The sequence below is a fragment of the Triticum aestivum genome, chromosome 5B (genome assembly GCF_018294505.1).
Source record: "Triticum aestivum cultivar Chinese Spring chromosome 5B, IWGSC CS RefSeq v2.1, whole genome shotgun sequence".
In the NCBI taxonomy this organism is placed as follows: domain Eukaryota; kingdom Viridiplantae; phylum Streptophyta; class Magnoliopsida; order Poales; family Poaceae; genus Triticum; species Triticum aestivum.
Window position 1 is genome coordinate 90,983,980 of NC_057807.1, and position 14,424 is coordinate 90,998,403.

The 14,424-nt window shown below is 44.3% G+C and overlaps 2 protein-coding genes across 2 annotated transcripts; both read right to left on the reverse strand.

Moving 5' to 3' along the window:
- Positions 1-450: 450 nt before the first annotated feature.
- On the reverse strand, positions 451-5,521 carry LOC123110565 (calcium-transporting ATPase 10, plasma membrane-type). Its single transcript, XM_044531121.1, has 7 exons — positions 5,161-5,521; positions 4,462-4,516; positions 2,419-4,370; positions 2,174-2,332; positions 1,824-1,995; positions 1,446-1,744; positions 451-1,123 (listed from the first exon to the last, which is right to left on the reverse strand). The coding sequence occupies exons 1-7, from the start codon at positions 5,335-5,337 to the stop codon at positions 875-877; spliced, it is 3,063 nt and encodes a 1,020-aa protein (XP_044387056.1). The 5' UTR covers positions 5,338-5,521; the 3' UTR covers positions 451-874.
- A 1,635-nt stretch (positions 5,522-7,156) lies between these two features.
- On the reverse strand, positions 7,157-11,159 carry LOC123110566 (protein misato homolog 1). The gene is made up of 9 exons (XM_044531122.1): positions 10,902-11,159; positions 10,719-10,820; positions 10,592-10,637; positions 10,352-10,430; positions 9,367-9,718; positions 8,969-9,218; positions 8,162-8,404; positions 7,963-8,079; positions 7,157-7,787 (listed from the first exon to the last, which is right to left on the reverse strand). The coding sequence occupies exons 1-9, from the start codon at positions 10,971-10,973 to the stop codon at positions 7,339-7,341; spliced, it is 1,710 nt and encodes a 569-aa protein (XP_044387057.1). The 5' UTR covers positions 10,974-11,159; the 3' UTR covers positions 7,157-7,338.
- Between the last annotated feature and the right edge of the window lie 3,265 nt (positions 11,160-14,424).

Genomic DNA, 14,424 nt, shown 5'->3' on the forward strand with positions numbered 1-14,424 from the left:
CAATGAAAAGAAACACAAAGGTTTTTTGCGTTTTCTCAAAAAAAAATTGGGACAGCCGTAATATCTTCTTATGCAATTGTTTAAGAACCAAACCAAACACTAGAAAACTTCTTTTGCAAGGGAAGGATATTTCATTATGGGCTACATAGAGACTGAAATAAGTGAACATCTTATAGTAGTGAACGGAAGTAATAACTAAGAACACAAAATTTTCAAGACACTCCCTTTTACCTTCAAAGAGGTAAGAGGAGTGCTTCCTCGAAACTTTTGGTTGATCAATGGTAATATTTATGTATATAAATATGCTATAAGTATACAAAATTGAACAGAAATATTGTTGACATATTTAATGCTCGCTTCTTACATCTTCTTTACATATTATGCTTGTTGGTTAATCACAGGATATAACATCTCATATCAATTTGGGACCATCTTAGAAGAGCTCAAGAATTTCACGGTAAACACTTGAAATCCAACATAAGGCACTAGTCTGTCTGGACTACATGCACCCCATTCCTGGAAAGTCTCGGTCATATGCCGATACGGAATAAAGGGGTCGAAATGATCAGGTTTCTGTTTATCGATCCACAGAATATACATCCTTTCAGGTCTGAATCCCAGCCAGACATCAATCTTACAGGTCTGCTGACGAGCAGGCCCTAAGCCCTAGCACAGCACCAGATACAAATGCTTCTTACACAACAATATGATGCAAATCTGCCACACTCGTAGGCTTTAAAACTTGTCTAGTGCAGCTCTTCTCAGGCTTGCTCTCCATGCATCCCAAAAGACCCTGCATGGAGGATTCAGGTCCACACATTATGGAATCGGTCTTTTCGCCACACCTCCTTCACATGGTGGGTTGCCCTTTTCATCAGGAGGACCCAACAGGAATGAGCTTGACGACAACGGCGATCGGCATCCCGACGAGGCCAAGGAGCACGCTGGCTAGCCACTGGAGACTGGTGAGAGGCGTCGTGTTGGCAAACTCGCCGAGGAATTGGACCATGATGAACTGGAAGACAACGGTGCTGCTGAGGACACACATGAAGACATAGTTCTTCAGCATGCCCTTGAGCACATTGAGCTTCTCCATCTCCCTCGAACTTATCTCATTGAACACCTGAGATAGCACACGCAAATCTAGTGAGAGTCCAAGTTCGCCATTAAAAAAAATGTGCAATCTTATTTCAGAACTTTGACACAACAGGTCTGCATGTCGAACTATGCACCTTTGCTTTCACCAAATTCATAGTAACCCTCTACCAGCTGTGTTTATTTACCTAACTATCAGAGCATTAAACTATTGCGTTATTATTTTTTAAGTTCGCGGCCTAGGGGTTCTTGAAACCATCACAAATTGCCTTGCCTTCTGTAGGTTATCACCAAGGTCCCGGTAAACACATCACCAGTGGAAAAGAGGGGATTTACAGCAGTAGACATACCTGGCAGAAGACGAATGAGTTGAAAATAATTGTATTCAGCACTATATCAGCATCAGAGCCTCCAAGCCCAAAAAAGGTTTTTCCTTGCGTCTGGAGATACCACATAACAACAAATTGGTATAGAGATTGCCCAAAAATGTTCCTCCACATCACATTTGTGATGAACTTCCCTGTTCTTCCTACTGGCTCTCTCTTCATCAAGTCATCATTGGGTGGTTCAGTGGCCAATGCAAGTGCGCCAAGTGTGTCCATAATCATGTTGACCCAAAGAAGTTGAACAGCCGTCAGTGGCGCATTTCCTATCATTGCAAGTGCAAATTATCAATAGGAGGGTATGTTATAGGAAGTAACAAGAATCATCAAGACTAGGAGGTATACCTGTAAAACAAGCTGAGGAGAAGTTAACTAGTAAAGCCACAACATTAACAGTTAACTGAAACTGCACAAATTTCTGAATGTTGACGTAAACAGAGCGCCCCCATCTGGCAACAGTTACAATTGTAGAGAAATTGTCGTCCAGAATGATGACATCGGCACTCTCTTTCGCCACCTGAATAAGAGTGCATTAGGCTAGTGAATAACATGAGTGGAAAGTTAAGCCAGGATACAATGTGGACTTGCAATATTCAGGTCCTGAAAGGCTGAATAAATTTGCATAACTCCATTATACATCTTCTAGTAGATTAGCATTCATTGGCTTGGTCTCTTTAATGATCAAGCATTCTCACCTCAGTCCCGGCAATGCCCATTGCAAGTCCAATATCTGCTTCATGCAGAGCAGGAGCATCATTTGTGCCGTCACCAGTAACAGCAACAACTTCATTGAATGTTGTGCGCAAATGCTTTACAAGTGTATGCTTATCCAGCGGTGATGATCGGGCCATTACCTTCAATACACGGAATTACGGGATGAGCTTGCAGATAGATGGTAAGCACTATTAGAAGTCAACAGGACATTATAAACACATCAAACCTGAATTTTTGGAACAAGCACAAGGAGTTCCTCAAGAGTTTTCTCCCTGAAATCCGGTCCCTCGATGGCCAGGCCATCTTCGGTGAGTATACCACATTCACGGGCAATCGCCTTTGCTGTATTTATGTTGTCACCTGTGACCATTCTCACCGTAACTCCAGCAGAGCGGCAAATTGCAACAGACTCTCTCACACCTGGGCGAACAGGATCTTTAATACCTACGATAGCAATGCATGTGTACCCTTGCTGTGGTAATTGCTCTTCAATGGAAAAGCCTTCTTCCATTTCCCTGTAAGCAAGGCACAATGTCCTAAGAGCTTCATTAGCAAAACCATCAATAATACCATTGAGCTTGCCAGCAGTTGCTTTATCAAGAGGGGTAACAGCACCTGTCTCATCTATGAACTTATCACATGCAGCCAAGACTATTTCTGAAGCACCTTTACAATGTGAACGGTATCCTCCTTCAGCAAGCTCAAGAAGGACACACATCCTCTTTTTTGTTGAATTGAAAGGCTCCACTTTCGCAATCTTAGTTTCAGCACGCTTTGCCTTAAAGTTTCCACCTATTGACATTGCAAACTCCAATATGGCTGTCTCTGTTGGGGTACCAAGGATCTGGTGTTTCCCATCTTGGTTAATAACAACCTCTCCACCTGTATTGTTAAATATAGACTCGAGAAGAGTTCTGACAACATTTTCTGGAAGTTCTGAACACAACTTAGACGCATTCTGAGGACTGTTAACCTCTCTGATATTTCCACAAATGCAGGTCTTGACAACAGTCATATGATTAGTTGTTAGTGTCCCTGTCTTGTCACTGCAGATGGTAGTAGCTGAGCCCATAGTTTCACATGCAGCTAAGTTGCGAACCAGCGCCTTGTCATTCATCATTTTCTTCATTGCAAATGCCAGACTCAGTGTGACTGCTAAGGGCAATCCCTCAGGAACAGCAACCACAACAATGGTAACTGCAATAGCAAAATGCTCCAACATTGCCAGTGCATCATCCCCTGACCAGCTTAAGAGCAGACCATCGTGATACTTTTTGCTGATTAACCCTTGAGACAAGACGATGAAAGTTATGACAGCGAAAAATAGTCCGATCTGACCAATGATAGTTGCCACTCCATTAAGTTTGACCTGCAGTGGGGTTTCATCGTCCCCGCCTTCGCTGAGAGTAGCCATTAGTTTTCCCCACTGGGTTCGCATACCAACTGTTGTAACAAGCATCTTGCAGGACCCATCTTGGACCTTGGTACCCGACAAAAGAAAAGGGTTTTCTTCATTTACAACAACAGGTTCACTCTCGCCGGTTAGGCTGGACTCATTAATCAAAAGAGAAAACCCAGAAATGAAGAGCCCATCAGCAGGAACCTGATCTCCGATTGCCAGATTGACGACATCTCCAGGAAGAAGATCATATATCGATATTCTTTGCCTGAAACCTTTCCTTGTAACTTGCACTTGAATTTTTCTTTTCTCCTTGTCCAGGTCCTTGAATTGCAGCGACTGCCGATAGTCACTTGTCGCGGTAACGAAAACAACCAAGAGGATACTTGCAACAATTCCTAGACCATCATGAGCACCTTTTGGCCATCCTTCCATCGTAATGCCAACAACTAACGAGACAAAGGCGCAAATAGCAAGAATTATAAGAGTTGTATCTTGAAGAGCTTCCCACACAAACACCCAGAAACTGCGGGTCTCGCTTTCTGTGAATTTGTTTATTCCATATATGTCCTGCCTACGCTGCATGCTGTCCTCAGCTGTATCAAGCCCATCCGTCGGCGAAGTTGCAAGCTTGGCTGCTAACCCGGCAACTCCGCCGTGGATGATCAACTTTTTACTGTCATGGCCCTCAACAATGGACCCCAGTTCATCAGCGCAAATCTGAAACCCTGCAGCCTTGACTTCTTCAGGGACAACATACTCACTTCGAAGTTTGAGGCCTGGGGATATTTGTTTGTCAGTGGCACGGTTAGATACTAGGAAATGTTCAAAACTACCGAGAAAACATGAAGTTGTGCAATCAATTATTACCATGTATAAACTGCAGTGCAGCTTTCGACACCAGCACGGCAACCCGCAGCTTCTCCTGTCACACATCAACAGCATGAACTTCAGTAACCTCATGAGATAAGAGCAGAAACTAATTATAAACCACTTAAGGATCGAATTTGGTACAGTGATTATTCTAGAATAGGATTTCAAACTAGCCACTCCCAACACCCATTATGGCCGTGCACTAGGATAGCACTGTTCTACTGAAAACAGTGCAAAGAAGTCATATGCTGTCGTTGCAGCAAACTAGGCAGGTACTCCCAAATTGGCACTAGCTCCATTCACCGATCTCAGAAGCAGATCACATACGCCCCAAAATGCTCCAACAAAACACTGTAGAATTGGTTAATTCACTTGAGAACTCCACGAGGCGTGTAGCTAAACCAGCCGGTCACTGGCTACAATCCTACCAACCCTCCTAAGCCAAGCTAAGCTAGCAGCAGCACTCTCGGTGCTCGAAGCTAAATCTTGATGGAGGATGCGGCCGGCCGGCGTGAATCCGTACGAGCTCCGGTCACGGCAGCCAGGCCGACCCAGCTCCAGCAACCAGATCCCAGAACCGCCGCAGATCCCGGCGGGAAACCCCACCCGAACCCACCAGGCGATGCCGCGCAGAGGACCAATTTAGTTAGCCAGCAGCAGAAGTGGGAGAGAGGGGGGCGGAGAGGAGGTGCGTACGTGGTTGGCGTGCTTGATGGCCTGCGCCTCGCCGCGCTTGTCGAGGTTGGCGGTGAAGCGGAAGCGTCGCTTGGGGTTCTTGACGACGCTGCAGAGCTTGCGCCAGCGCCGCAGCGCCTCCTCGGACGAGTTCTTGCCCTTGACGCCCCCGAAGTTCTCCTCCAGGTAGCTCTCCATCCTCCCTCAACCGCCGCCGCCGGACTCCTCTCTCGCTCGCTCGCTCGCTGGGCTCAAAAAATCCCTGCCCCGGCGCGCATGAGCCGGGATTGAGGCGTTGGTTGGGTTTGTGGAGAGGATGGGGAGTGTGTGTGGGCGTGGCGACCTGACCCTGACCAATGAGATCGCGCGCTCGCTCGCGGAGTCGTCGGGTCAAACGAGTAGAAGTACCCGAAGTCGCTGCAGCCGGAGGGCGCTCTCGTCTCCGGCCAAAGCATACGTACCGAGGGAAATCTTTTTCATTTTTTTTGCGCGAACAAAAGAAAATCTTTTCGTTAACGTCACTGATGCGTTTCTCTTCCCGGCAACGTCACTAGTGCTGCCAATGTAACAGACAACAAAAACGAAGATACAAGGAAGGTACCTTTTAGAGGCGCCGGATACGGCGCGTATATATATAAAATCAATGCGCGTGTATAAATACTGTAGAGATAGAGATAGATATATACCTAGAGAGAGACGGTATACATAGATGAAGAGGTATAAATGAGAAGACAAATCTCGTTGTAGTACGTAGAATGTGTTTGGCAGCATGAAAAAGAAAAGGCGAAGGTAGCATAGCAACAGGAAGTATATTTTGCGCAGGCACGGACGCGTGATGAGACAAAACGAAGCGAGAGATTCTTTTGTTCCGGAACAAAAATACAGAGGAGGAGCATAACCTGCTGCACACTTTACACGGCGTGGAACACGGAGGCACTGATGGGATCGTGAGAATCACATGCTTAACCTCTTGGTCACTCGACTAAAAAAAACTCCGGGGCACTCCACCTATCAGTCTCAATAAACGAAAAGATCGCTCCACCTATCGTATTGATTTTAGTTTGTTTTTGAAAGGGCCGCCTATTGTTCGTTACTACTCCCCTGTACGGAATTACTCGTCCAAAAAATAAATGTATCTAGATATATTTTAGTTGTAGATACATCTATTTTTGTGACAAGTAATTTCGAAGGGAGGGAGTATTAGTATGGCACACGAAACACCCTTTGGTGGAGTCGTCGGGCTGAATTCATTCGCCGGCTCAATTCTCTGTGATGAACTGAAGGAGTACATGCTCACACTGGCGATCGATTAAGAAAACACGGCGCTCGTTACTCTCGAGCTCCTGCCCTCTTCCCCGTGTCTCATGCCTAACCTCTAACGATGACTAGCTAATCCACTCACCCATGACAGGAGGTGCTTTATTTTTCTCTTTTCGAACCTGTCTTGTATGTCTCGCCTCACGCGCTATCTGCACATGCCGGCCACGTGAGCCTCGCCACCAATCATTCACTCATTCATGCCAAGTGCTAGGTGCCATGTTCTTGTACGCAGACAGATCCACTACTAGTGTCAAGGACAATATTATAACCCCGTGGAAAATGAAGTAAAACAAAGGCACAACAAGTCAAGAAAACCAAGACACTAGTACCAGGTTTCACGGGCCAATTTAATCATACAGGGGCGAAACTCGTACCGTGCCATGTTGAATTCCATGCTCCACAACAGTCAAAAATTCGCAATACTCATACGCCAAAGCCCTCTGAAATTTGACAGGTCAGTCAGTCAGGTCTCCGTCCACATCAGTTTCCCTTCTCTGCTAACCCCCCGCTAGTGCGATGCAGAAACCGCATTGGCAACTTGCCTTAGAAAAACAACGGAAAATAAAACGGAGATCTGGATCCAAGCTCAACATGGCCAGAATGTCACAACAATTGCATGTGTGGGCATTGCATACGCCCGTGCTGAGATAATACCAACGGCCACGGGCATATGCATCACAAAACCGACCCTCGCACGCCAGATCGCATCTCCAGTTCAATTGCAAAGCAAAGCGGAGTAGTACATGCATGAGAATACTCCACAGCTGCTGCACCCACATCCACCGTATACGTATCACAGAAGTTTTGGCCCAGCAAAAACATCCTACAGCAGCTCGACTGTATGTATGTCCCGCACACAAAACAAAGCCGAGTCAGGTTTTAGTCAGAATCCGATGTTAGTCCGCCCTCGGGGTGAAACACGTGGACCATCTTGGACAGGTGCTCGCCCATGTCCTCCATCTCTTCCCTCCCGAAGCCCCAGTCGCGGAGTATCTGCGTCCCCAGAGCGCCCCTTGCAACGCCGAACTTCTGGAGGCTCAGCGAGCGCCTCTCTATGAAGGGCAGGACCGCGTTGCTCGATCTTAGGCGTGCAGCCATCGGTATCGACTCGACGTCGAGTGAACCCTTTGGCTGGGTTCCCTCCGCGTGGTTACTGAGGATCTCGCCGCGCTGGCCGATGTTGCTCCTGAAGATCGACGGGAACGGGAGGGGTATGGGGAGCGGGCAGGGTGACACTGAAAGATGGGAGAACTTTGGTTTTGTGGCTCTGCCTTCGTAAGCTGAGCACACAGAGCCCTGCACTTGTGATATTGATGCCCGATGCCCACCTGTGTCAACAAATTTACATTAAGTAATTGTAATTTCTACACGTAAATGTACAATTCAAGTATCAATGTAGCTATTAGTAAGTGACAACAGACAAAGAAAGAACTCAAGCAACAATTCAGCATGGCAGGCAGTGAGAATTAAATGGACTACTAGGCTTAACGATTCAACAATAACCTGCACGCAGAACTCCATGAACCACCAATGATTCAACAGAGTAAGGGTCTTCTTCTTCGTCACTGATTTCAGGGGTCAGTGTGTGCAGGCTTTTCATGTTCCACAGATCATTTCCATCTAGCAATTAAGAGTATGCAGTTAGCAAGAAAGATTAAGTTGCCACCCATGTCGGACCAAACAGGGAACATACAATGTGTACCTTTCAAATAAGGGGCAGGCATTGCTACGTCCAGAGCAGTAACCATGTTCTGCCTACCCTGATCAGATATTATGTGCACAAGTTCGCGCATATCAATATTACCAGATGAATGTGCTATGTTTGAAGCCGGACCAGCATTTTGTAGTCTAAATGGTACAGTTACTGAATGTATCGCTGCTGCAGAAATTGCACTGGAGTGGAATGGTTTTGCATCTTGTATAGAAAGGAAGGGTGACAGAGAACCTGATGAGAAGAAATTAAATAACAATTATTTCCTATGCTCATGAAATAATTCGATTTAGATAATGTGAAAAATAAATAAGTAGACATATGCTTAGTAATGTACTGAGTATTACCTCCATCCCAAAAAGTTTGTCTTAGATTAGTGTCTAGATACATCCGTATCTAGACAAATCTAAGACAAGTAATTCGGGACGGAGGGAGTACTTTATAGTAGGGTGTGATGTGTACTGAGTTGACCAATAAAAAATACACGATACTTTAAAAGCTGAGTGAATGAGTTGATATTTCACAGCAAGTGTGATTTTTTTAAGGCTAACCGGCAGGTGTTCTGCCTTGTCATTAAGACAGTAAGTGTGATTAAGTGCAATGTTTTCAGCATAAGATCAAAATGCACAGGAAATTAAACAACAGTGATACCAAGCTACTGGAAAAAGTGTGATGCAATAAAAAAATAGTGGCACAGAATATGTTCCTGCCTGTTCAGCAAATATATAAGAATTCATACATCTAATCGTACTAGAATAAAGCAGAGAAGCAAATGCGGCAGTCTGGATGAAAGCATACTTTGACTGAGAGAAGGCAGTCCTATTGGAACCATCAAACTGCAAAAGGATGAAAGCTTTGAAAGTGAAACAGCGTCATGCAAAGATCTTGTAATGGTATCCCTTTGATTTCTGGATGATCCATGAGTAACTGGATCCCTCACACAATAAAGCAATACAGGTGTGTTTGTGTAGTCATCAGCAATGTTTTCCAAATAAGTTGCAGCTATGCTGGAAAACCCTCCCGAATCGTCCACAATAAACTGGATACCCTGTAGTTAATTACGGATTAATGCAAGACCTCAACAAAATGCATAAGGGGGAAACCATACAAAATCGTGCATTGAGCTAGTAAACATAAACCATAGTATAACTACAAATAGAGTATTCACTGATAGTTTATTGGGGAAAATATAGGACCTGAATGTGATCACATTCTTCAACAAAGAACCTTAGCTTCTCATTCATCTCCTCCATTAGAGACCATTCTGAAACTACCTCCCTTGCAGTTCCAAAGTTGTCAAACTTGTCAAAGTCTGTCCATGACCCATACATTTCATACAAGCTTTGAGGGTGATACTGAACCTTCGTATAATCAGTCCAAAAGTTGACATCCTTCTCTAAGCATTCAACTAAGTCCTTATCTTCTACACTTTTCTGAGAGTTGTTCCCACCATTGCTAGTGCTTGGGTTCGGCTCTTGTTCAGTTAAGCTTTGCAGAAACAAGTTCCGCCCATGAGGCTTTTCTACCGATCTTGTTACATTTCCAGACCTACAACATTTAGAATGGACTCATCAAGGTACTTTCTGAGCTTGATAAACTTTTCACAGATGGGTGCTCTCTAACTTGAGTTAATGATCGACAATATTAGCCTGCAATTACCCACTAATAGCATGATTTGCACAAAAGCACAGTTATCAGCGGGTCATTCCTAGGCTGAATGTTACTCTATGAAAAGAGTATGCAGATACCATGCAGAAATTGTGAGAGCAGTTGGATAAGTGCATGCATCATCACAATCTCCAAAATAACCATATTATGAGGGTAAGAGGCTAAGTCTAATTCACTGCTCCTACAGGTTGCAAAAAATTAGTATCAAGCAAACATATATACAGTAGGTTATATCCTGATATAGTGATATGTTCTTGCTTTGGCAATTTAAATATGCTCCATCAGTTTGTACAACAAGTCATGGATATCCAAAGTTACTTTCAGTTAGTCTGAATCTAGTGCATTTCTGGCCCAGTTGCACAAGCAATCCAAAACAACATTGGCAAAACCCTCCTGTTTCTCTTTAGCTCATGACGTATAAAAGACCACGAAAACAACCAACTATGCATGAGGGGCATAGTAGGCAAACGAGGCACGGACACAAATTCAGGAGAAGTTAAGAGTGTCACTTGCCATGTAGTGACATTGAGCTGATCCGAGGCAGCGCTACTCAGGCTCGGAGCACCGGAGGAACTTAAAGAACCAAGAGACCCTGCAAATGGTATAATTATAAAATGTAATGTACACAACCACTGACAAAATACTAACAGGTAAGTTACACATTCCCACAAAGGCATCTTGTCACACACTGCTATAGTTGGAGGGAATTAAGCAAAATAGCGCATACAAAAATTAAGAGCACAAGTAAATTACCTCGAGAACCGACAGATACCAAACGGGGGCAGTAGGTGGAGACGCCCTGACGAAATTAAGCAGTGTGACTAAGACGAACCGATGGAGATGATGCAGGATTTAAGATAAGCTCTTGGCCTGGCTCTACCTGGAGCGTCTCGCCGGTGCGGTACAGGACGTCCATGTCAAGCGGCGCGGTCCTGAAGGCGGCGTCTGCGCCGGGGTCGTCGGCGAGCCCGAGGAGCTCATCCTGAAGAGCAAGCAAAGAGACGGGGATTGAGTGCTTGTCGTCACGAAGAAGGTAGGGTTTAGGGTGTCGCGAAGGCGGTACCTGGAAGTTCCAGAAGTGGGAGCCGACGAAGTTGGCGAAGCCGCCGACCTGCACCGTCACGACCTCCCTCATCTCTCCCGTCGCCTCACGGGGACTGCGTGACGGAGCAACCAGTTGCTGCCGCCGCAGCCGGAGAAGAAGAAGATGGAGAAGCGGCTCGCTCGCTCTGTAACGACTTTTAGATGATGGGCTCGTTGGCGGCGGCGGCGGCGGCGGCGGCGGCGGCGGCAGTGAGCTCGTCGGCGGGGTGAGGCGGCGGAAGGGGGTGGGGGGCGTGGACTGCTCGACGGGGAGCGCCACACGGTTCAGTCTGTCGTCAGGCTGAACATGGGCCCCGGGCTATACCATGGGCCTCCAGTCCACCACCAGCCTCTCTGCCACCAAGTTCCGACTACTAGGCTTGGCCAGCCTCAGCTGGTTCCTATTCGGCGCCCTCAGCGTGGTTCCTAGGGAACTCCTATTGGACGCATTCTGCGTCAAACAGCTGCGCGACGCACGCACAGAACCCCGACTGGGCCGGCCCAATAGTGGGCGCGCTTGCTTGTACAGTAGCGCTGCGATATTAATGTGAAAAAAAAACCAAGCTTGCAATGATGCCAGTATTCGAACTCTGCACCTCCATGTTGCGTACGAGAGGAGCTAACCAATAGACGTAACAAGCCTTGTTGCTAAATATGAAGCGTGCTAGTATAAGAACTAATACCAATGAAGAATGTGGACAGTTTTTTTTTTGAATTTTTCCAAACTTTCCTTCGAAATTGTGAATTTCTTTTAACAAACGGGCAGTGTACCAAAATACGATAAGAAAAATTAACAACTCAGAACTATTTTCAAATTTCAAAAAAGTAAAACAAAAGACGTGAACATTTTTCGACAGACTGGTTTTTGAAATTCGTGGACATTTTCTGAAAACCCAAACATTTATAGAATTTTGAGAACAAAAAATTTGATAATGGGAACAAATTTCAAAAGCACAAACAGTTTTTGTGAATAAAAAAGGAACAAAATTGAAAACAAGAACATTATTTGAAATTGTGAACAATATTTGAAAATTGTGATCACTTTCAAATTTGTGAACAATTTTTTTAAAATTGGAACATCTTTGGAATCTAAAAAAAGAAAATATAAAAAGAAGATGAGAACATTTTAAAAATTTGTGAACCCATTTTTTTAAATCTGTGAACAATTTTAGAAACATGAGAACATTTTTTTAAAAATGAACAATCTTTGAAAAGTTGTAACACTTTTTGAAATACCCGAACATTTTTGGAATTCGTGAACAAATTTTTTTCCGAACTTTTATAGAAACATGAAAAATAACAACAAAAAAGTAAAGGAAAATAAAAACCAAAAAGAAACAGAGAACATATTTTGAAAACCCGTATTTTTTTCAAAATTACGAACAAATTTTCAAAACAAGAAATTTTATAAAATTCCCTGAACATTTTTCTAATTGACAAACATTTTTTGAATCTTGAGAACAAACTTGAAACGGATAACAAATTTGGAAGCACGAACAATTTTTTAAAGTGCAAACATTTTTTCGAATCTTGAGAACAAATTTCGAAATGGAGAACAAATTTGGAAGCGCGGACAATTTTTGAAAGCACGGACATTTTTTGAATCTTGAGAACAAATTTGAAACAAAGAACAAATTTGGACAATTTCTTAAAGCATGAACATTTTTTGAATCTTGAGAACATATTTATGAATGAAAAGAACATTTTTTGAACAAAAATATAAAATCCCAAACATTTTTTGAATTTAGAGAACAAAATTTTCAAATTGAGAACAAAATTTGAACATAAATATTTTCTGAAAGTATGAACATTTTTTGAATCTTGAGAACAAATTTTGAAACGAAGAACAAATTTGGACAATTTCTTAAAGCATGAACGTTTTTTGAATCTTGAGAACAAATTTATGAATGAAAAGAACATTTTCTGAACAAACTTGTTCACGAACATTTTTGAAAAAGCGCGAACATTTTTTTGAAAGAGAAAACATAAACTTGAAAGACAAAAAAGAAAAAAAGAACAGTAAAAGAAACAGAAATAGAAAAAGGAAAGAAAATAAAAAACCGGTTCAGGAACCTTCTAAAAGGTTCCCAAAACTGGAAAAAACCCAGCTGGGAACCTCTAGAAGGTTCCCAAAACCGGGAGCGCTGGACGATTAAACGGGCCGGCCCGTTGCGTCGCTGCTCGGTCGCTCGCCTGTGCGAAGCGCCGGCAGTTTGACGCAACGAGCAGCAAATAGGATATTCATGGTTCCTATTCGGCGCCCTCAGCGCCGAATACAGTGTTAATCGTACAGGGCGCACACCCACCCTTACGACGCGGGCCGGCCCAAATTCCCTTCTTTCTTCCCTTCTTTCTTTCTAATTCCCTTCTTTCTTTCTAAACTGATGCGAACATTTTTTTGAAAGAGAAAACATAAACTTGAAAGACAAAAAAGAAAAAAAGAAAAGTAAAAGAAACAGAAATAGAAAAAGGAAAGAAAATAAAAAACCGGTTCAGGAACCTTCTAAAAGGTTCCCAAAACCGGAAAAAACCCAGCTGGGAACCTCTAGAAGGTTCCCAAAACCGGGAGCGCTGGACGATTAAACGGGCCGGCCCGTTGCGTCGCTGCTCGGTCGCTCGCCTGTGCGAAGCGCCGGCAGTTTGACGCAACGAGCAGCAAATAGGATATTCCTGGTTCCTATTCGGCGCCCTCAGCGCCGAATACAGTGTTAATCGTACAGGGCGCACACCCACCCTTACGACGCGGGCCGGCCCAAATTCCCTTCTTTCTTCCCTTCTTTCTTTCTAATTCCCTTCTTTCTTTCTAAACTGATGCAAAAAAGAAGACGTACCCCTGTTGCGTCGCTGCTCGGTCGCTCGCTTGTGCGAAGCGCCGGCAGTTTGACGCAACGAGCAGCAAATAGGATATTCCTGGTTCCTATTCGGCGCCCTCAGCGCCGAATACGGTGTTAATCGTACAGGGCGCACACCCACCCTTACGACGCGGGCCGGCCCAAATTCCCTTCTTTCTTCCCTTCTTTCTTTCTAATTCCCTTCTTTCTTTCTAAACTGATGCAAAAAAGAAGACGTACCCCCGTTGCGTCGCTGCTCGGTCGCTCGCCTGTGCGAAGCGCCGGCAGTTTGACGCAACGAGCAGCAAATAGGATATTCCTGGTTCCTATTCGGCGCCCTCAGCGCCGAATACGGTGTTAATCGTACAGGGCGCACACCCACCCTTACGACGCGGGCCGGCCCAAATTACCTTCTTTCTTCCCTTCTTTCTTTCTAATTCCCTTCTTTCTTTCTAAAAAAGATGCAAAAAAGAAGCCGTACCTGGGAGGACTCGAACCCGCACTGTACTAGCTCAGCGTGCCACGTGATAACAACCCCGCCACTCAACGTTATGTGATCAAGTATGTTTTCTTACCTCTTTTGTTCCTTCTTTTATTTTTCTTTCTTATTTACTTTTTCTTTCTTCTTTTATTTTTCTTTTTTCTTTTTCTTTTTTTCCTTTTTCTAATTTG